Source organism: Choloepus didactylus, chromosome 2, assembly GCF_015220235.1.
Source record: "Choloepus didactylus isolate mChoDid1 chromosome 2, mChoDid1.pri, whole genome shotgun sequence".
Taxonomy (NCBI): Eukaryota; Metazoa; Chordata; class Mammalia; order Pilosa; family Megalonychidae; genus Choloepus; species Choloepus didactylus.
Window position 1 is genome coordinate 79,078,191 of NC_051308.1, and position 22,751 is coordinate 79,100,941.

The 22,751-nt window shown below is 39.4% G+C and overlaps 1 protein-coding gene across 5 annotated transcripts in view; it reads right to left on the minus strand.

The window, feature by feature from the left end:
- RGL1 (ral guanine nucleotide dissociation stimulator like 1) overlaps positions 1-22,751 on the minus strand; it is a 266,774-nt gene that overhangs the window by 25,597 nt on the left and 218,426 nt on the right. For all 5 annotated transcript variants that reach the window (XM_037825184.1, XM_037825183.1, XM_037825186.1 and 2 more), the window contains 7 exons: positions 21,950-22,074; positions 20,329-20,544; positions 16,273-16,376; positions 8,984-9,068; positions 3,831-3,920; positions 1,348-1,434; positions 5-37 (listed from right to left, as the gene is read on the minus strand). In XM_037825184.1, coding sequence (XP_037681112.1) covers positions 5-37; positions 1,348-1,434; positions 3,831-3,920; positions 8,984-9,068; positions 16,273-16,376; positions 20,329-20,544; positions 21,950-22,074 — 740 coding nt within the window. The remainder of the gene's footprint in view (positions 1-4; positions 38-1,347; positions 1,435-3,830; positions 3,921-8,983; positions 9,069-16,272; positions 16,377-20,328; positions 20,545-21,949; positions 22,075-22,751) is intronic.

Sequence of the window (22,751 nt, forward strand, 5' to 3'; positions counted from 1 at the left end):
TTACCCTTCTCCTTTTCTCGAAGTTTATTAGCCCACCCTGAAAGAAATAAAAAGAAGAGTAACTAACCAAGCTACTTTGAAACACAGCCTTATATTGTTCTAGGTCACAATAAATAGTTTAAAGGAATGATAAAGTCACAATTATCAATCAAACTATAACTATGGCTCCCACAGAGGAAGAGACGCATCTTTCCTTCAAGAAAAACAGACTTTCTTTTAATTATAATAAGATAGGATAGGCAGACAGCCTTCCCTTGAAATTTCTGAAACAAAATAAATAATAATTAATAAGGAAATTAACAATTAGAATTCAAGAGCCAGAAAAAGAAAAAGCTTGAGTAAATTATTTGCATTTTTTCCTTGACCCAAAGCAACAAAAACAGATGGTTATTGACTCACACTGGAAACCAAATAGTCAATGGTTTATCAAAAGGGAAGTCACTTCTACAAAGCATCATGAAAAGTTAAGTTTCAGTTCTTCATCTCCCCAGCTCCTATTCTCGGTAGGCTGAATTTAACTTCTAAAACACTGGTTACTCCCCCCAAATTCCCCAACACTGCTGGGTGTTTCCTGAGATAAGCCGAGGCACAGGATGTGAAGAGACACAGAGCTCAGGACATACACAATGAATGAGCAGTGTCCACAACACTCACAATAAACTTGAAGGTAGATATGTGCTAAATAACTGCTACTCCTTCTAATTATGACAGAGTAAAAGCAAGCTGACAGCCTGTATAACCAGGGATGGGTGGGATGAACTTAAATAAGCAATCCATAAACCTCATTTCAAATTTCTCTCCACTTACTATTTTATTACTGCTACTAAAAAGTAGCTTGTTTGACTGGTTTTCACCTCTTTTCCCATTCACTGGAAAACAGACCAAAAAAAGAGAGAAACAGCCTGAGAGCAAGCAATAAGACAAAAAAAAAGGGATGCCCGAAACAAAGATAATCTACAAATTTGACTGAGTCCTTACCCCGACAGACATAACATTAAGCCCCTCATCTCTATCTGCCAAAGTCCTAATCAACATCAACGTCTTGCTCAAACCCACTGCTTCCTAAGGCCTTTTCATCATGTCCCCTCACATGGAATTAATATGCCCTCCTCTGCTCAATCATTGCATTTCTGCTTTAATTTCTGATACTGCTATCAATCAATGTCTGCTTTAATATAAATTCCCCACTGGATTCGGAGCTATCTTTGTTATGCACCTTTGTATTCCCCATAGTATGCAGCATATAGCTAGATATGTATTTAATGGGCACTAGATAGAAGGGAATTATTCTCTCGGTGTCCCATGAGAAGGGTGCAGGTATAACTTCACGACCTGCACAGAACTCACCTCAATGTAATCCTGAAGAGCTGTGTCGAGCATGGTCAGGTCAGTCAGGAAGGTGCCCAAGTAGGGCACGGTTCCCTGCATCACACCCTGAAGAGCAATCAAAGCAAACCGTCTTTCTTGTTATTGAAAATTTTAAGAGTTTCAGTTACCTCCACAAGGTTGCTAGATTTAGAGACCAGCCCATTTGCAGATGGGAGCAGCAATTCTTGAATGGAAGGATCAGCCTGTGACAAAGTTTGGAGAATACTTAAGGGCCATTCAAGGCCTGATTTAGGGCCATTAGTGCTAACTTCCATGAATGAAACCTTTAAAACTCATCAACGTCTCATTTAACAAATGAGTTAAAAACTCCATCACTGAATGTCTACCTTTAAAAACCATGAAAACCAAGTCTTAAAGCCAGGAGATCATGCAAGTATGCTCAAGTGTGTTCACAACTGGGTTTTTGTTTTCCTTAGGCTCAGGTCAGAAAGGACAGCTGTTCTCACTTAGAGTGCGGACACCCAGTGGTTTGGAATGGTCCCGATCTCACCGTCTGTGAACAGTGGGTGGCTGCATATTGGAGAAGATGCTCTACAAGGGTATGGGGTCACCATGAAAATGCTCCCTTGGGCTAGACTTAATGGCTCACTTCCAAACAACAGAGGCAGGAAAGGGGAAAAGAGTAACTTTAAAGTGGAAAATCTAGCAAACTCTACCTTATCCAAGCGATGAGGGTGAATACCACCTGTGACACCTTCAACATGATGCCAGATGCCATGCTGGTATCATGTGCTCCCTGATGTGACATGATGAGAAGGGCACTTCACCTCTGTGATGTTCTTCCCCCAAACCCATGACCCCAGTCTAATCACTCAAAAAACAAATCGACAAAACCCAGAATGGGGATAATCTGTAGATTTCCCAGTACTAAGACTGTCCAGGCCATGAACAAGGAAAGGCTTAGAAAGAGTCACAGACCAGAGGAGACTGGGAAAACTTAGCAGCTAAATGGAGTGTGGGACACTGAATTGGATCCTGAAACAGAAAGAGGATACTAATGGAAAACTGGTGAAATCCAAATAAAAGCTGGATTCAAGTGAACAGTGTTATACCAGAGTCAGTTTGTTAGTACTGGCAGATACGTGATGCTTATATAAGATATTAACACTGGGAGAAACTGGGTGTTGGGTTTACTGAAACTCTATGTACTATCTTTGCAACTTTTCTGCAAATCTAAAATTACTCCAAAGCAAAGTTTATTTTAAACAAAAAAGGCCCCCAGGAAATGAAAGTGGATGTACTTCTACCTACAATAACAACGTAGATAGTACATTCGTTTTGCCAAATTTCCTTTGAAATCATCTCTATTTTAAGGCCACCAAATCACTAGCCATTCTGAAGGGAAAATGGAAAGGGGCTTCCATGGACACCTTATCCTAAATTCCATCCTCAAAAAACTTTGGCGGAAAAACTAAGTCTCAACCAGGGCAAAGCTGGCTGCTTGACCTGAGGCTGGCTGCTTCCTCAGCCAGACAAGTTCAAGTTGCAAGAGGTTCACACCAAGGAGGGCTTTGTCCTTCAGGAATTCACCGTCAGCTACAGTGTGTCCTTTTCCATTATGCATACAAAGTCTCATTCTGAACTAAAATAGTCTATTTTTTTTCCTTTGGTAACAGCTATTTTTAACTTGTCTTTGAACAACCAAAGTTTGAAACAAGGTGAATGTTTTACAGGCTTCGTGTTACAGAAGAGTACTATCATTCGAAAACAACGCTTCTGATTTATGTCCTACTTTCCAAAGGAGAAAGTCCTCCTCGAATGCGAAAGCAGTGGTGAGAATGCTTAGGCTCCAGTCTGACAGAATCTAGAACTCTCTCTGGTTTTCCTCCCTCTATGCTAAAGGCCAGAAGAGTTTAAAATAAAGCCAAGGATAACTCTCTTTCAGTCTTAAGGAGGCATGATCACAGTTCCATATGCTCCTTTAAGTATTGAAAAATGGAAAAGATTAGGTTTAGAAAGGAGAGCTGAGAAAATGACTAGGGGCTCAGCATAAAGGAAGAAATCTCTGAGTACAAGGACCAAGTCAAGTCATCCTGGGGGGATAGCCAGGGCCACCATGGACCCAAAGCCAACAACGGTAAGCATTCCTCTGCTCCATCACTGAACAGAAGCCCGGGAGTCTGCAGCTTCTAAGTGCAGAAGCGGGTGGAGGAAGACAGCAAGAGGGACAGAACTCTACCCACCACAAAATTTTCCTTACTTAAAAAAAAATGCCACTCAATGTTTATTCCCTACTGGGTCAAACATCTTTTCTACCGATCTCCCAGGGCTTCTAAAAACCAAATGAGGTAAAGAATGGGAGACCGTTTTGAAAGCATGAAGAGCCACACAGACTGAAGGTATCAGTGCCCTGGGACTGGCTCCCCTTTCCTCCCCATCCTCGCCCATCCCCCAGGCTGCCTTCCTGTGGGCTCTTAGGGAAGAACGATCGCTGTGTGTACCATGTCCTTCTGGAGCTGAAGCCTCCTCTGAGTCCGCTTCTGATTTTCTTTCACACTGCTGTCCAGGTTTGCAAATTTTGAGGTTCCTTCCTAAGAAACAGAAGCCGAAACACACAGGACAGGGATGGAGGATGAGACTGGAGAGAAGTGAAGGGGCATCTAGTTTCTGGTACACAACCTCTAGGCAACTATCCGAATGTCATACAAAATGAAGATGCCTCCAACTTCTAAAACTTGTTTTATGTATTATCTTGACTGGTTTGTTGCAAGGAGGCTATTTGTAATGAGGCCTGACGGTCTTGGATTATCCTCTTTTGTCCCCTATTTTGTAAGAAGAACCCGATTTAATTATAAAATCAATTGTCATACATGGCAGGCAATTTTAGGAACTGGAAAGAATTTTTACACATCCCAAATTTCACTCAATGTAACTACATGTCCTGGAAATTAAAAGTTCTTCCTCTGTAGATTTTGTGAGTTCTTGATCTTGGCCTGAAACGGATGTGCCAGCATTCTGTGAAAGAAAAGTGACTATTTCTGTGGTATTTCTTGGCTAAATGAAACTTTTATACCGGAAATTTTCTGAGGAAGTCCAGTATCATGATACAGCACTAATCCATGAAAGCCAGAACCTTCAAATATTTCTTCTTCTCTTTTTCGCCCCAATCAGTCCTCCCAAGTCATCCTCCAGGTTTAGGATTTTTATAAATCAATCCTTCCTCCTGGTGCCTGAGGACAGATGACTATCCTTTCTGTCCTCCCTCCCATTGTAACAATAAACTCTTCTACAAAATGACTAATCTTGAGTTTGCTGACTGAACATAAACTGTTTTCAGTTTTATGGTTTTGGGGTCTTGTCAAGTTCTCGTTTTCCAGGAACTGTATGAATGGGAGGCAAATTTCACAATTCAGTTGTGTTTCATCTCCGATGCATGACCTGTTAGTTTTTCCTTAGTCAGTTATTCCTACATTTATTATATTACCATCACGAGAGTGACCCTTCACAATTGTGTAACAGCAAAAGGAATTTTTTTCAGTAACTTGGCCCCACTGATGGTGGTGAGGCAACAACATGTTCCATCATTTACTAACCTTAACCAGGGTCTCAGGACATCCCCGGGGACAGAATCTATAGTGACTCATTATTCATTTTAGTTCTTCCATTATAAATGGTTAATAATGAGAGCTATTTCTAATTAATGATCTCCTAATTCTTTCCGGAGGTGAATGAAAGTGGCCTAATATTTGCAATTTTCTGTGCTAGGTGGTTGTGAGTCCCTATCAACTTCTTGAAAATTTGCTTAGAATGATTAATCAATTCTGTGTGACTTGAATGTGCATACCAATCTCTTTCCAACATGTGGGTCCTTCTGGCTTCCTGCCAGTTGCTCAATCATCAGCAGAGGTTATAATGTATGGAAATTACTGTTGACATATTTGAAATTCTTAAGAATTTCTGAAAAGTCTAAAGGCTCTTGAGAATCACAGAATAGAAACAGGAAGGATCTTAAAAGCATACTTAGGACAACCTCCCCAGTGGTAGAAGAAATGAAGACCTGATATAAGAGCTGAAAGACTTGATTCCATGACTTCGTGAGAATATGATTCCATCCCTTGCGGGAGCACCAAAAAGATTAGCGCCAATTCTTCCTAATGAGGTGTCAACTGAGAATCCACTTATTTGCCACATCCAACAGTTACAGTTTTTCCTTCCTTCCTTTCCTTAAGCCCTCTGCTCTGCAATGTCTCACACCAATCTCTTCCTGAAACTTTTATAGGTTTCTGTGACTTCATCACTGGCTCTCTCTTCCTGCCTCCTTTGGTACTCACGTGCCTGTTTTCTCAGGGATTACTCTTCTTTCTGCCAAAGTCATATCTTGCTTCTCACTACACTCATGTCTTTAAAAATACTATCTAATCCAAGTCTCCAATCATTGCCTATGTCTGGATGACCTCCAAGTCTCTCCCACTCTCTGTGAATACCTCCCACTTCCTTCCTCTCTCTTCTTGTCTCTCCTCCTCCGTCCTTCTCTCTCTCTCGCTCACCCATTCAAGCCTCTCATCTGAGTCTCACCTTCTATCTCCATCTTTAGCAGAGTTCCACTGCCCTCATCCATCCTGTTCCTGGGCCTCTTCTACTAGGGCACTACACAGGCATTGAATCTGTCTCAATAAATATTAGTTAAATTATGGTTCAGAAGTTAATGGCTATTGTTGCTCAAGTAAATCATCATTGTTCTAACAGTGTCCTGCATCTACTGACTCTGGAGTCTGACTTTTTAGTTTGAACTTTGACTTTAGTGTGTTTGGGATCTTCGCTGAACACACATCTCCACTAGAGCCAAATTTCTGGGCCTCCCTAGAAGTTGTTTATATCAAGTCAACCAGAGATAATTCTCACGAAGAGTACCAAGAACCAAGATCTGGTAGCATTTTGCTTTCCTGCTGCTTTGAAATTTGTAGACTCTACAATTCAACTGCTTAGAATTATCTAAATTCCAGAAATCATAAGGAGATAACATGTTTGAGATAATCTTTGAGAACACTTAAAAATATTTTTTCAACAATTAAAAGAAAAGCCACAGATTGTTGCTAATTATTGTATTGCATGGGTCATACTATTACAGAGGCAGCATGTTTTATCTACTTAGAGGTAAAGGAAAGGATAGGTCATTTAAGACTAAGATTACCAAACTATAAATCAGTATAAGACTAGGAGTAGCATATTAGAAACAGAGGCCAGCATTTTTTTCTTAGTGGTTCTTTTGAAAACCTAATAGCTTAATTTCATTTTCAAAAATTATGCTGAGAATTAACACTTGGAATTACATACTTTATATGAAGAATGATCAACAAAGATAGGTGAAAAGGGACATATATACATATGAACTTCCCCCAAACATTCTACTATCACTAATGACAATGCACAGACCACATTTATTCATAGCCAAGTTTTTTCATTTCTTTGGGATTTGAGCCATACATACAAAATTAAGAGTACTGGAGTAAACGTCTACATTTAAGAAAAGTTTGTGGGATCTTTAATGTATAGATTTGCTTCTAAGATTTCAGCCAGAAGACCTCCATGAGGCAAAAAGCTGCACAGTATTCAATTCATCTACTTTGGAAAGATGACTCAGGGCCATTGGGATTTGAATGTGTGGCTCCAGTTAGTCTAGCTTTGTATTACTGACAGTGAGCCCAATAAGCCATCTCCTTCCATTTAAAGTCTGCAAATCCAGGGGTACACGAGGCAAGGAGTAATATGATCTCAGCAAACACTGTTCAGTGGCATTTCAGGCAGGCCAAATCCAAAGTCAGGCATCAGCACAAACTGCGCTGCTTACATCATCTGCCCCAAGAAGAGTTAACAGTGGGCAAGTTAAAGTCAGGTGGATTATAAAGCAGTTACACACTATTCTTTGAACACTTACTATATACCAGGCACTGTGTTCTACATTAGGGATACAACTGTGAAAAAGGTATACCCAGTCCCTGCCCTCAAGAGGCTTACAGGCAGGTAGGGAGGCAGGTTAAGGGCACAGGCAATTCCAATAGAGTATGTGATAAGTGCAAGGATGGAGGAATGACAGCTTCTCCTGGAGCACCTTGGAAGGCACCTGATCAGACTTAGGTGTGTCAAGGAAGGCTTCCAGAAGAAGAGATGGCTCTGTTGAGACATGAAGGATGAGCAGGACTTAGGAGGAAGCAGTCATGAAGACTGCAATGGAAGCGCCGGCAGGAAGGACTAAGCTAAAGGTGTCAACTAGATGCCTTTTTTTCATCAGCCTCTACCTGACTGTTCATCCCTACTCCAAGTGTCCCCTGCAAGCTCACATTCACAGCTTACTCTTGATTCATTTGCGTTTGTTATGTTTACTTTGGTTTCATATGCCTATAGCTCTCTTATAACTTACATTTGTATAATGCTTTCAAATATTTTACCTTTGTCAGTCTTTAAAACAATTCTATGAGGTCAGCAGATCAAATACTATTATTGTCTCCAATTTACAGAAAAGGATCATTTCTAATTACCCAGTTCAGAGCCTTCCCCTTGCAGTACTTATATTATATTTTGTAATTCTCCCACTTTTCCACATCCCCCATGAGACTGTAATGTCTTTGGGATCGGAGACTGTCTTCCATGAGGCTGTACCTCCAGCACCTACCATATAGTGGGTACTCAATCAATATTTTTGAAGAAATTATTGGCTGACCTTCTCTATGAAGCTTTACCCAATCCACTTTGCACCTCACTCCCAAGTGGTCAGAAGAAATGGCTTTGTGCTTAAGTGATAAAAGCACAGGTTTTAGAGTCTCACCAGGATGGATTCACATTTTTGCTCTACCACCTTCCAATTATTTGACTTAGGGCATATTACTTACCTCTCTGAGTCTTGGTTATCCTCAAAATGTGGAAGACAGAATCTACTTTATAGAAAGGCTGGGGGAAAATTATCTGGTCTATGTTAGTTCCCCTAACGATCACCCAACAACCTGTTATTTTTACCTTTATTTGACACTTATTCTTATGGTTTAGTTTCTATCTCTACCAACTAGAATGTGAATCCCTAGAAAACAGGGTCTATGTTACTTATCTTCATATTCCTAGAGGTTGGACCAATGTTTTAAAAATATTAGGCATTCAACAAATACCTGAAGAAATAAAATGAGCCAAGCTATATCTTTATTAAGTTGTTCAGAAGTCTGTACTTATCTCGTGTTCAATAAATATTGCCGACAGACAGATTGTGCAATTTAGTCCAATAAAGGGTGTGGAATTGCAGGCTTCAGTTCTGACATGCTAGGGAGATGTCCTACTGAGAAGGACTAGTACAGGACCTCATACCCACCTACCTGCCAGCATGCAATATTTGCAGAGTAGTTTGTTAAAGAGGTATACACACGAACGTAAGTCTCAAAATCTAGTTGTGTAATAGTGCAGGTGAGGCGGGTAGGAGGAGAGAGCTCACTGGACTCTGAAATTCCTTGGCCTCAGGCTTCTTAAATTCTACATAAATAAAACAAAAATCCTGACTTTCGGTCATCTAAGGCTTTCTCAAAGGACTGAAGGAGTGCTCAAGCTACACTTCCTTTGAATATATTCCAGAATTATCAACAGCGTTACCCAGTACCCTCACAACAAGCCTCACCTTCATCAGCAGCTCCCGGCTGGTCAAATGGTTATTATGATCTGAGAAGATATCTGAAAGCTCTTCAAACATCAGCATTCGGTCCCTAGGAAGAGGTATTAAGAAAACATTAACAAAGAAGACTCAGTAAAAGCCCAACACCATCATCCCAGCTGTCCTCAGAACCTGTGGATACAGAGGGATTGCGTCAATTTCAGAATCAGTGGGTGATAAGAGCACAGATGAAGTCAATGATTTTTTTCATGCAAGGTGTACATGGTGACCTGTGTTAGAAAGGGATATTTGCTAACTATCCATGTTATAATCATAGGAAAAGATCGTTACATTGGGTCATTAAATTGTTCAGTCAGGCCATGTTGTTTTCAGTAAATAAAAAAAAAAAGAAAGAAAGAAAGAAAGAAAGAAATTCTATCTTAGCAACACAGACAGAGCCCAATGGGATTTGAGAGGTCATTTTGGCCTGGCCCCTCATTTTAGAGATGAGGGTCAAACCCCAACTCTGCCACTTATTTCCTGCGTGAACTTGGACAAGCTGTTTAACTGTCCTGAGCATCTCTTTTCTTATCTACACAATGGAAATACTAATAGCTACCTCATAGGATTGCTGTGAAAGGAAGGTAACATAAGAGCACCTCATGTAAAGCCCCTACTCTGCCCTTGCACCTTTCTAGTACACTACATCTCCATGAACCTCATGCTCTTCTCCACACACCCCTCCAGGCTCACTGAGTGGATTATCTTGAAGACAAAGACTAATGGGGGCAATATCATTACATATGCAATATTTTCATTATCATGAAAAAGCCATTAAGAACCTGTTTGTGAGACGGCAGTACATGGCGGCATAGAGAGGAGTAGAAGTTAGTTAGTGCCCCCAGAGCAACTAATAAACAACCAGGAACTAGCAAATGATCTGGATTAACTGCTGGGGGGACAACCATGACTATTCACACATCGCGCACCAATCTGGATTGGGAGGAATGCCTGAGATTGCCGTGTGGAATCTGTGAGTAGAAACTGTGGATCCAAGCTGGGAGCCCCCTACCCCCAGGGCAGCCCAAATGGCAAAGACTCACTGTGATAGAGAGCAGCACTCTCTGAACAAGTGAACATACCTCAGTCTGGCTCCAACTGAGGTTTTAACTGGCAAACGTGGATGGCTCAATGCAAGCTGCAAATCTCCAACAAGCAGACAGAGGCTTTTAGTGAAGACTGACCCTGAAGAGCCAGGGGACTTCTCTGTCTCAGGAGGGGGAGCCCAGAGGACCAGGTGCTATTTCTGGCCAACAGGTGAAACTGGAGGCTGTAACTGACCCTGAAAGGGGGCTTTCTGTCCCTTTTTCTCTCTCTCTCAACCTGAGTGGCTCAGTGGAGAAAACCACAGCCATTTTTAGCTCACAGCGCTCTGCAGTGGAGAAAGCCTCAGCCATTTTCAGCTCGCAGCACTCTGACCCAGACAAGGGTGGAGACAGCAGAGTCAGAGAGACAAAGAACCTATTTAAATGCAAATGAAAACTCCCTAAGAGGCATATCTTCCCTAAGAGGAAAGAGGTGGTGCCCAGCTTTACCACTGGCCTTCCATTCAAACCAGACAGACCCCAGAGCCTGGGGAAAAACAGTCATGGGTCACACCTCCTTACACCAGTCTGGAGTGACACGCTGACAGGCACTACCTGCTGGGCAAGTTAGGAAAAACACAGCGGCTTGAGGCCTCACAGGGTGTGCCAATCTTCTAAGACAACCCTCAGGGAAACCGGATACTGAATATATCCTCCTTCTGGGACCTGAGCCTGTTCTGATCTGGGAAAACCTGATTAGGGTAACCAAGGAAACCAGATGCCTAGACAATAGAAAACTACAACCTACACTAATAAAAACAAAGGTATGGCCCAGTCAAAGGAACAAAATTACACTTCAACTGAGATACAGGAATTGAAACAACTAATGCTAAATCAATTCAAAAAGTTTAGGGAAGATATGGCAAAACAGATGAAGGATATAAAGAAAACACTGGGCATACATAAGGTAGAAATTGAAAGTTTGAAAAAACAACTGGCAGAATCTATGGAAATGAAAAGCACAACACAAAAGATGAAAGACACAATGGAGACACACAACAGCAGATCTCAAGAGGCAGAAGAAAACACTCAGGAACTGGAAAGCAAGAAACCTGAAAGCCTACACACAAAAGAACAGATAGGGAAAAGAATGGAAAAATATGAGCAATGTCTCAGAGAATTGAATGATTACATGAAATGCATGAATGTATGTGCCATGGGTGTCCCAGAAGAAGAGAAGCGAAAAGGGGCAGAAACAAAATAGAGGAAATAATCAATGAAAATTTCCCATGTCTTATGAAAGACTTAAAATTACAGATCCAAGAAGCACAGCATACCCCAAACAGAATAGATCTCAATAGGCCTATGCCAAGACACTTAATAATCAGATTATCCAATGTCAAAGACAAAGAGAAAATCCTGAAAGCAGCAAGAGAAAAGTGATCCATCACATACAAAGGAAGCTTGATAAGACTATGGGTGGATTTCTCAGCAGAAACCATGCAGGCAAGAAAGAAGTGGTATGACATATTTAAAATACTGAAAGAGAAAAACTGCCAACCAAGAATCTTATATCCGACAAAACTGTCCTTCAAGTATGAGGGAGAGTTTAAAATATTCTCTGACAAACAGACAATGAGACAGTTTGTGAAAAAGATACCTGCTCTACAGGAAATTAACTAAAGGGAGCACTACAGACAGATAGGAAAAGGCAGAAGTGAGAGGTTTGGAACACAATTTTGGGTGATGGTAGCACAGCAATGTAAGTACACTGAACAAAGATGACTATGAATATGGTTGAAAGAGAAATGTTAGGAGCATGTGGGACACCAGAAGAAAAGAGGAAAGATAAAGACTGGGACTGTACAACTCAGTGAAACCTAGAGTGCTCAACAATTGTGATAAAATGTACAAATATGTTTTTTCATGAGGGAGAACAAATGAATGTCAACCTTGCAAGGTGTTAAAAATAGGGATATATTGGCAGAAAAATACAATCAATGCAAACTAGAAACTATAATTAACAGAAACATTGTATTATGCTTCCTTAAATGTAACAAAGGCAATATGCCAAAACTAAATGCATATAAGAGGGGGGTATAAGGGAGGGGGGTATGGGACTCTTGGCATTGGTAATGTTGTCTGACTCTTTATTCTACTTTAGTTTAATGCTATCTTTCCTTTTGTTGCTTCTTAGTTGTCATGTTTTGGTGGGGTTTTTTTTGTTTTTGTTTTTTTTCTCTTTCTGTCTTACTTTTCTTTTGTCTCTCTACCTTCTTTGACTCTTCCTCCTGCTTTGTGGAAGAAATGGAGATGTCCTTATGTAGATAGTGGTGAGGGTGGTGAATACATAAATACGTAACCATACTGGGAACCATTGATGTTTACTTAGGAAGGAATGTATGGTGTGTGAATAAAACCATCTTAAAAAAAAATGGGTTGATGAAGAAACTATATTGAGTGAAATAAGACAGACACATAAGGACAAATATTGCAGGGTCTCACTGATATGAACTAATTATAATATGTAAACTCATAGACATGAAATATAAGTTGCAAGGATATAGAACAAGGCTAAAGAATGAGGAGTGGTTGCTTATTATGAGCAGAATGTTCAACTAGTTTGAACTTAAGTGTTTGGAGATGAACAGAGGTGACGGTAGCATGTTGTGAGAATAACTAACAATGCTGAATGGTGTGTGCATGTGGTGGAAAGGGGAAGCTCAGATTCATGTATGTCACCAGAAGGAAAGTTGGAGGTTAAAAGATGGGAATGTATAAAACAGTGAATCTTGTGGTGGGCAATGTCCGTGAATAACTGTACAAATACTAGAAATCTCTTTCATGAACCAGAACAAATGTATGACATTATAACTTGAAGTTAATAATAAAGGAGCATATAGGGAAAAAATATATCCATTGCAAACTATATACTAGTTAGCAGTATTTTAATGTTCTTTCATCAACAGTAACAAATGTACTATACCAATACTATGAGACAACAATGGAGGTGGGGGGTGGTTAGAAGTATGGGAGGATTTGAGTTTCCTTTTTTTGTCTTTATTTCTTTTCTGGAGTAATGAAAATGTTCTAAAAATTGAAAAAAAATTTAATTGTGGTGATGGATGCACAGCTGTATGATGTTACTGGGGCAACTGATTGTACACTTTGGATCTCTGGATAATTGAATCGTATGTGAACAATCTTAATGAAAAAAGTTAAAAGGAAAAATTCTGTGTGGTCATACAACAATTTAAAGTTCTTATTCTCATGTCATGTAATGCTGTAAAGGGAAGGTATGTCCATTTTAATATTAGCCTAAGACTACTTAAAATAGTTTTCTCAATAACATCATCCAGGGCACAAAAATATCTGGAAATTATCATTTTAAAAAAGAAAGAACCTCTCATATGTCTTTTGTCTTTTGTAATCTACACGCTTCCTTGCCATCTTTTTTTTCTTGCTATTTATACATTGGAAAAAAAAAAGGATTGTTCAACTGTAATCCAGTAGGCTTGATCTTTGATAATGATTATATAACTCAATATCTTTTATCCTGTGAACATGTGATTTAAAAAACCTTGTGACTGACACCCCCATTATCTAGTGTATGGGTAGATGAGTAATAAAATAAAGACATGCATGAAAATAATAATAAGAAGAAGAAGAAGAAGTTGGGAATATGGGGATGAACACCCCTACGTAAACTATGGACAACAGTTAACAGTACTACTTTAATAATCTTTCATCAATTGTAACTGTGACTACTGTTAAAAAAAATAGAATAACAAAAAAAAAGTGCTACCATCAATTGTAACAAATTTTCCACACCAATTCAAGTGTTGGCGGTGGGGAGATGTATGGGAACCCTGTATTTTATGCATGATTGCTTTGTAAACCCACAATTTCTCTAATAAAAAATTTTTTTAATTAAAAAAATTGGATGTACAGCACAAACAGGGAACCTGAATGTAAGCCATGGGCTATGTTGTTAGCATAATGATAATAATATTCTTTTATCAATTGTAACAAATGTACCACATTAATGCAAGGTGTTAATAATAGGGAGGTGCATGGGAACTCTGTATTTTCTGCATGATTTTTTTGTAAACCACAACTTCTCTAATAAAAAAAATTGCCTTCCAAAAATAAAAAGAAAAGAACCTATCTGTTTTACAAGTGTAATAATAAAGAAAACCATTTAAGTTATTTACGTTTTAGAAAAAAACAATTAAGAAGTTAATTACAAGTGGCCCTAAATAAAGACAAGCCGTTTGAAAGCTAGAAACTTAAAGGATGGTAACCGAATTAAGATATCTTATATCTGTTATCTGAATTCAGCATTGGGAAAATACAGAAAGCTGATATGGAAGTATCTTCACTAAAGAACTAGGATACTACCATAGCATTCCTGCTAAAATATAAACCAACCAAACAACTAAGAAAGAAACCTGGAACCCATAATGTACAGAATGCGGCTTTGATTTTTTTTTTTTTTTAAATAGTTAGAAAACCTGGGTGGAAGAATGGACTTTTCACATGGTAACCAAAGAGATTAAGACACAGGTTCAATCATTTTTTACATGTATCTTAGCCTCTAATTCACTGTGGAAGGACTCTTTAGCTGGCTAAATGACTTAGTATAGTGTTCTATGTATCAATCACCAAAGAGAGATGAGACCATCTTTCATTGCAAACAGACAAGAGTGCATATTAACACATGGCCGTCCCTTTGTTCTTGATCCACAGTTCAGGAAGTGTGAGGGGAAGACGAGGTGATGTGAGGGTGAGGAGGATGAAGACTGTATGCTTCCGATTTCCCTGTCATATTTCACGAAGGCCTATCGCCTAATGATTTTACAGGACCATATCTTTCAAAAGATGTATGTGTAGAGGAAAATCAATCAACTGATCTTTCACATACACACCTTGATGACACAAGCTACCAAAGAGGAGAAAGAACCCACAAAAAGGGTGGTAAGCAAGAAAATTGCATTGGACTTTGAAAAGCATATCTACCAGTTTTTCTGATAGCTAACAGTGTTACAAAGAGAGCCCAAGCTTTGGAGTCCAAGTGTCTGAGGCTGCATCAGGCTCCTACAGCTCTGTTAACACTAGGCATTAAGATCATCCACTTCAATTTCTTCTGACTCTTTACCCTTCAAAGAATTACCTAATAAATTATTTTACTTCTCCCAAGTAGATGTTCCTCGGAATGAGAATATGAGCCATCAAGCTTGGTGCTCATTTTCAGCATAACATTTATGAGATTCTGGTTTATCAATTTCAGTGCTCTTAAAAATTTGGACTATCAGCCCCTTAGGGCTTCGTTAGCTCTGAGTGAATTAATGATACTGAGTCCACAGACTCTCTACTCCAAGGACTTACCCACCAATTCCACCGGGGCAGCCCTACCTGGGGAACCAACTGGCCTCCCTCCTTACTGAAACAGACTGTACTGCATAAAATACAGGCCATATGTAAACAGTTTACCCATCCTTCTGTGATATATCCCAATTCCCTGCCTAGTTCCAGCCTAGAAAGACACGTTACAGAACTATCCTTCCTTTGCAAAAAAGTGTTCTGGTCTATAAGTGAAGTTCTAGAAATGGGAGAGATAACAAGAGTGAAATAATAAAGAAATGAATGAACTGTTAATTTCTCCCAAAGCTGCACTAAGAAACATGAAGAAAAACAGCACAGAATCATTTCAGTCAGATACCTAGGAAGGTGCACTTAGAGGTCTCTACATCACTGAGATAGCCTTTAATATGCTGAAGAAGAAACTGGAACTAACTGGGTTTCTTGGCAAACAACAAGAACTAATTTCCTATTTGCACACATTATCCCTCACATTCAGGAATAGCTTAGGACTTTGGAATCAGGCTGAAAAATAACAAGAAGTAATGGAAAAATTGCTGTAATTTCATCATTCTCCAATCTTATCCCCTCAAACTCTAGATAGTAAGCACCTCCTTAAAATGGTCCAAAAAAACAATAATCTTTATCTCTTGGCCCACATTGAGAATGGGTTTGATTTCTGCAGCAGCCCTGCCTCAAACCTCATTAATTGATTATGTGTAAAATGAGCACTGCCTGGAACACATAGAGGCTTCCAAATATGTTTCTTTAGTTACATAATACAAGCCCTGAAAGGGAGGACCCACAGCATTTAGGCAGGAACTAGTCACCCTGGCCAAGGAAAAGCAGAAGAGACACTTGGGAACTTACTTTGGGACAGCAGCCCAAGTCTTTTTCAACCGATAGATGGAATTAGACTGCAGTGCTGAAATGATGGCCCTCAAGGAGGAAAAATTCTTCAGGATTCTACATTCCTGTATGGGGAGTGATTAAAACATAAAATACATTTAAATATCAATATTACAGTGAGTTGGTGGTTTCCTGTTTTAGAGGTATCACAGCTGCTATGAATTCTTACCACTAAACAGGCAGCTGTATAAATACTGAACATCAAAAATGGTTCCTTACTCCCACCCCAGTCACCGAGACACTTTATAGATTTTGGCACTGCATGCTTGTTTTTCTCCCTCTAATATATTTTTTTGCGTTGTTATTACAATTTTATCGTTTCCAGCTTTCCCAGTAAAAACAGTAATGGAGGTGAGTCTGCAGAGCTACACTAGAGAAAGCAAACTTTCTTCTGCTAAAAGCACACAGATGCCCTAAAAATACACATGAAAGATCACTGCATCCCCTAAACCCACAAAATGAACAGGGCAGCAGCCACTTCGAGGTCAGATGGTATCGAACATCACACGACCAACCATTTGCCCAGAGAGGTGTATATAATTTGGCAATAAAAACTCACCACAAGTTGAACCTTGGCTTTTATGCTTCTAGCCAAGAGGGAATATTTTTATACACATTCATTTTGTTTCAGATTGGTTTGTCCCACAACTATAAATGTTCAGAAATACCTCAACACTTCAATGCTCCCAAAATAAGGGGTGTTCAAAACAAAATTCATTTTGGCAGTGTTTTAAAACAAAATAAGAAGATAATAGGAAACATTCTAGATGTCATATTCTAGGTAAGGAGAAAGGCTCCCCACTTCTGAAATTTAAGCTACCATGTGGGGTCTATAGCATCAGTAGTCAGTAACCTCGGGAGTCAAAGTCCTACTGAATGAATGGCAGGACAGTACAGCAGTCAGGGAGAGAGCCCCATTCCTGGCTGGCATGGGGAAGCAGTGACACAGGGAGAGTGGGCTATGTCTATGTCAAAGGGGACACTTCCTATACAGACGCATGGGAGTGTGGTACAGTCACTGCTTAGCAGTGAGTGCAGTGTGAGCCAGTGTTTGGCTTTGTGCAGATCATCTGGGGCAAGGGGTCAGAGTGGTTGGACATAAATGCAAGTCGCTTAGAGGATTATTTCATGAAGTAATGCTAACCCTGAGTTTAAAGGAAGACCAGCATTCTCTAATTTAGCAGGCGGTGTGCCAAAATCTGGTTACTTAAAACTATGCCAAACAAACAAACCCCCAAACATTTTCTTAAGAGCAAATGCCTAAGTACTTTACAAAAGTCATGCCTGCCCTTTTAAATGCCTCAGTGTCCTCCCCTTACTTTAAAAGAAAGAAAGAAGGAAAAAAAAATGCTTGGAATTGTAGTCAGTCTGGAAAGCAAGCCAATGAGAGCATGGTTCAACAAAGGTTCAGAATCCAAGTTATGTTCTAAAAATCAGGAAACTTGCAATAAATAAAAGAACTCAGGCAGATATTTCATGCAAATTGTAATAAACATGTGGAACACATTATTCAGAAAGAGGCTTAAGCCAAGGGTTTAAAAGAGTACAATAGGCATCTGGCCCCATTTCTAGAAAAAGAAGTCTCTTCCAGGAGATGCGATATGAAAGTAGAAAAGTACTATAAAGGCCAGTCCAAGAAAACATAGCATATTAGCTCAGAAATCTTTTCTACATATAAAATTATCATCATTTGTCAAACATCCTCTCAATAAAACTGACTGTGACTAATATAGGAAAAGTAAAGTAAATCTTGGCGGAAAATCATCTGTGAGATTCATTACTTTATTAAGTTACCCAACACAATTTCAAGGAACACAACAGGCTCAACATCAGGAAACTATATCACCAAGAGTAAAGAGTCCTGGCTTTTAGTATATGCTATGGGATTTGGGCTATATTTCATATTATTCAACCTTTATTTCTTACTGTCACATAAATGCACAATTTATATTTAATTTGGACCAAAAAGTAGTGTTTGAGCCAAGTGTGTCACATACACAGATGCCACAGATGCTATATCCTTGCTATAGACTTTATAGGCAAGTGAATAGATTTGGGTACTTAAACCATTTGCCTTTGAGAAATGTAGAAGACAGTAAATGCTACGGCATTTGTGGCAAAACAATACTTTCTTATCATTCTAAGAATACAGAGGAATTCCATGCTATATTTCATTCAATCAAGACTTCTTCAATAGCTCTTCTTAGTTGAGAAATAAGCTCATTTCAGTATAGGAACAGTGTAAGCTGCATGAGACACTACAGGTTTCTTGCTCATTTTTTTCATGTATTAAAAAAATCTGTGGCCAACAGACCACCTGAAGACCCAAATACAAGGCAAATTCTCTGGCACAATTTATGTCTTGGCTCTTTAATTGAAGACAACAAAAAACAATGTGAAAGGCTTAGGCATCATGCCCTATAGATTGGGGTTTAATAAATAAAAACAGGAGAGAATGCAAAAAATACAGGATATTTATATAAAAATTATTTTTCAAAATTGTTGATTACATAGTTTTTGCCGTTGTAATCTCTTCTGTCTAGGAAAAAAAATACCTTCCCCAAATACCAAAAATCCTATCTACTATTGAAAACTAAATTCGAATGTGACCTCATTCATGAAGACTTCCATGATCATCCCAGTCAGAAGTTCTCTCTCCCTCCTCCACTCATACAGCACTTATCCCACAGCGCCTGCTGTGGTATGAAGCTGTATGTCCCCAGAAAAACACATTCTTAAATCTAATCCATTTCTGTGGGTTTAAGCCCATTGTAAGTAGGACCTTTTGATGAGGCTGCTTTAGTTAAGGTGTGACCCACCTAATTCAGCAAGGGACTTAATTCTATTACTGGAGTCCTTTATAAATGGGATGAATGCAGAGAGCAAGAGAAAACCACAGAAGCAAGAAGCTGAAATGAACAAAATCTGGAAGAGAAGGGAGAAACCAGCAGATGCCACTATGTGTTGTGCCACGTGGCAGAGGAGCTAAGGATAGCCAGCAACTGGTCTTCAGGAAGAAAGCATTGCCTTGATGATGACTCAAACTGTAAGCTCATGAAGTCCCATTGTTTAAAGCCAACGCATTTCGTGGTATCTGCTTTAAATAGCCTACGAAACTAAAACAGGACCCTAACTCCCCTACTGTGCAGACTGAGATAATTCCAGTTTGTCTCAGCTTCCACATTGACCACAACATTTGACCACCTGTAGAACCAATTTAATTGTGTTCTATTCTGCATAGGTCCCCAAAGTAAATGATATTGTAGCTTATGCACACCTAGAGTTCATAACATATTTGTTGACCAACTAACTGTTTACTGTTCACATTTTTTCAGTCATGAAAAGAGATGAGAAGTGAAGATCATGTGGTATATGAGCCATAGTCTAGTCCAACAGAGTAGAGTCTGAAACTCAGCAAAAATGTAATTCAGGCCTAGGAATATACTTCTGCCCTCCAACTTCAGGTCTCAAGCCCTCAGAAAAGCCCCAGATCAATGTGAGATCTGTGTGCCTCAGACCTTTACAAAAATGATTCAGGATTCCAAATCTGCTCTTCAAATTTGAACCTGCTGTTCTTCAAACCTGCCTCCAGGCACCAGAAGGGTAGATGGGTAACCATTATAGGCTGAAGAACAGTTTGTTTAACACTCAGACCATGGGTTTATATTTTCAAACACAGGGCAGAAAACAACACTCAGTCTGTGGTGAATACAAAGGAAAAAGCAGACACGTCTCACCCTGGAGAGGGAGCATTTGCGGGGAGAGGGTGGGCACAAGCCAAAGAAGTGACTGGGGAATCTTTGTTTTAAAAAAAAGAAAAAAAGAAATAAGTGCCCAAGTTAAGCAAAATAACTTTTTTCCTTACTTTGGAACAACAATAACGACAAAAATCCAATGGGCTCTCACATGTAGTCTTTTGATGGCTTTTCAACCAATTGGCTAAACCATTTAAGGAGAATGACAGAAGAGTCTCCAATATCTACTAAATATGAAGAGTATTCTTAAAAAGGTAATTACATGAGCAATGTTAATCCACTTCTCGATGATTTTGGCTCGCTGCTGAGTTTTGAGTTCTCTGCCCCCCAGGATGGTGCTGACAACGCATTTGGTGAGGGTATTAAACTGAGAGATGGTAGCACGGATTGTAGGAGCCAAATGTTTGTTTTCCTTCTTATCCCTTCGAGACCAAATGCAGCCCAGGCAGTGGTGAGGCACTACTTTCTTGAATAGTTGCTGGAACAAAAGGGAAATTGACTTTAAGGACAACACAGACATTTCACATGGCAAAGCACGTCATCTGGATCATCTGTAACTTAGCATTTTGTGAGGGATAAATAATCTTTTTTGACTTGATTTGCCACATGGTGTCCATTTCAAAAGACAAAAGTAAATAATTAATACATTAACTGATCAGAAGAGCTCCCATGTTCTTTTAAAATCTGCTCAACTGAGTAAATGGAACACCATGACCAAAACAAAATAAAATGACCTAAAATATTTTGACTTTTCTGTCCTGTAAGGAAAGCCAGGTAAAAATCCATACCACTAATTGTAAAAAAAAGTGTTTAAGATTATTTTGACCTCAAAATCATATCCATGGAGATCCCTGTCACTCACAATTATGAACTGTTCAGAATGCACATGGATGCTAGTCAGTCACTTGAAAAGTGACTCACAGAGGTACAGCACATGCCACATTTGCCAGTGTCACTATTTCACATTATTCAAAATGAAGAAAATAAGGTGCAAAGGAAAATCTATTGGACTCAGTAAGAGAAAGAGAGAGGCTCGAAGTCTATTTTCATGGTCTTTTCCTAAAAGTAATAATCACTGCTACCACTTATAGAACAAAAGAAAAATTGTTGAACAAATCAGATGTTGATTTGCACAATTCAATATAAGATGTGTGTGTAGGAGTTGTATGACAGAGGGAACACCAAGATTTACTTTATATAGACTATCTGATTTACTTCTAATATTTTACTTGCATATTCATTAGGTGGAAACTCCCACTTTCTAAACTACTTTCTCAAAAGTGGTAAGTGCAGAAAAGCAAAAATCATTGTAATAATCATAATAGTCCTCTTCTCTTTAACTGGCATTTTCCAATGAACACTGAGCTATGAAATGTGGCTGATGTAATCAAATAAGTACCAATAACATAAAACACCGAAACTTCAAAAGTACAGAAAGCACACGTGGAAATGAGCTGCCAGATACAGTCACATGTGGATTCAGTGAATTGATTTTATCCTGCTTTGACCCCTTTACAATCCTCCAAATAAACAGTTCAGATCTTGAAATATTTATGAGTCTAAAGGGAGAGAAATACCCATAGCACAGGGTAAGGTTTTGTTTCACTTGGAGTAGAATTCTTACCTCCCTCTGGGTTGTGAAAAGTAAAAAGCACCTTTTTTAAACTTGGGCCTAAAGAAGAAAGAAGAGCTTGGGCCTGAGTTATTCAGATGGTTGATTCAAGTCACATCATAACTCTGCATTTACAGACATGGCCTCTCTGGAGGATTCAAAAATACTTAAAACAAATCACATTACCACACTGTCCTCCCCGGACCACTAGTGCTATCCTTGCCCCACATTTTAAACGGAAGCACACTGGAGGCACAAAGAGAACACATACCGCGTCCATATAGGTCAGCTGTTCTGCCACGAGATCTTCTGAGAAGACCGTGAACTCTGCTGACCCTCCACCTTCCAGTTCCTCTTCCTCTTCCAAACTGAAGGAGATGGTGTTGGGAAGCCCATCTGTTCACATATGGAAAAAAATTAAGTAATTTGGTGCCACGGAATATAGCCTTGTTTATGGAGTCAAATTGGACTGCCTTCACTTAGGAAGAAAAGGGCTAATCTTCAGAAAACCCATGGGACAGAACAGAAAATACAATAAATCTAAGTGAAACGGAAGTCTTCTCAGTCTCTGCTCGTCCTTAGATTTGTTACTAAGTTCAGAGGTCTCATGACAAACCACTGGTTCCTAGGCCAAAGACAGCCAGGTTGGCAAAGTCTAGAGAAACAAATCAGGGATTACATTCAGGGGGTTGCCTTCAGCTTGGGGATTGCTCCTGCAAACCCTCCAATTAGCTCCAGGACTAATCCACTTAATTCCTAAACCCCAATCATGCAATTCTTTATTACTGGGCTGCTTATAACCATGAAGCCTGAAAGGACTGGGCATTAGGGCAGGCAGGCTTCAGGGAGTAGGGTGGGCCACTTTAGAGTCAGAAATGCTGATAAAGTCCAAGAATTCCCAAAACATTCAGAGCAGCTTTCAGCTTCCACCTCAAGTCAAGTATGTATGAAGCATTAGGAGAACAGCCTTAAACTAAATTCAACTGAGCTTTATTGCAGATAAAATCATCAATTCTCAAATTACATAAGGCACAGCCTGAAGTGAAAGAAAATCACTATCAGGAGACCAAACA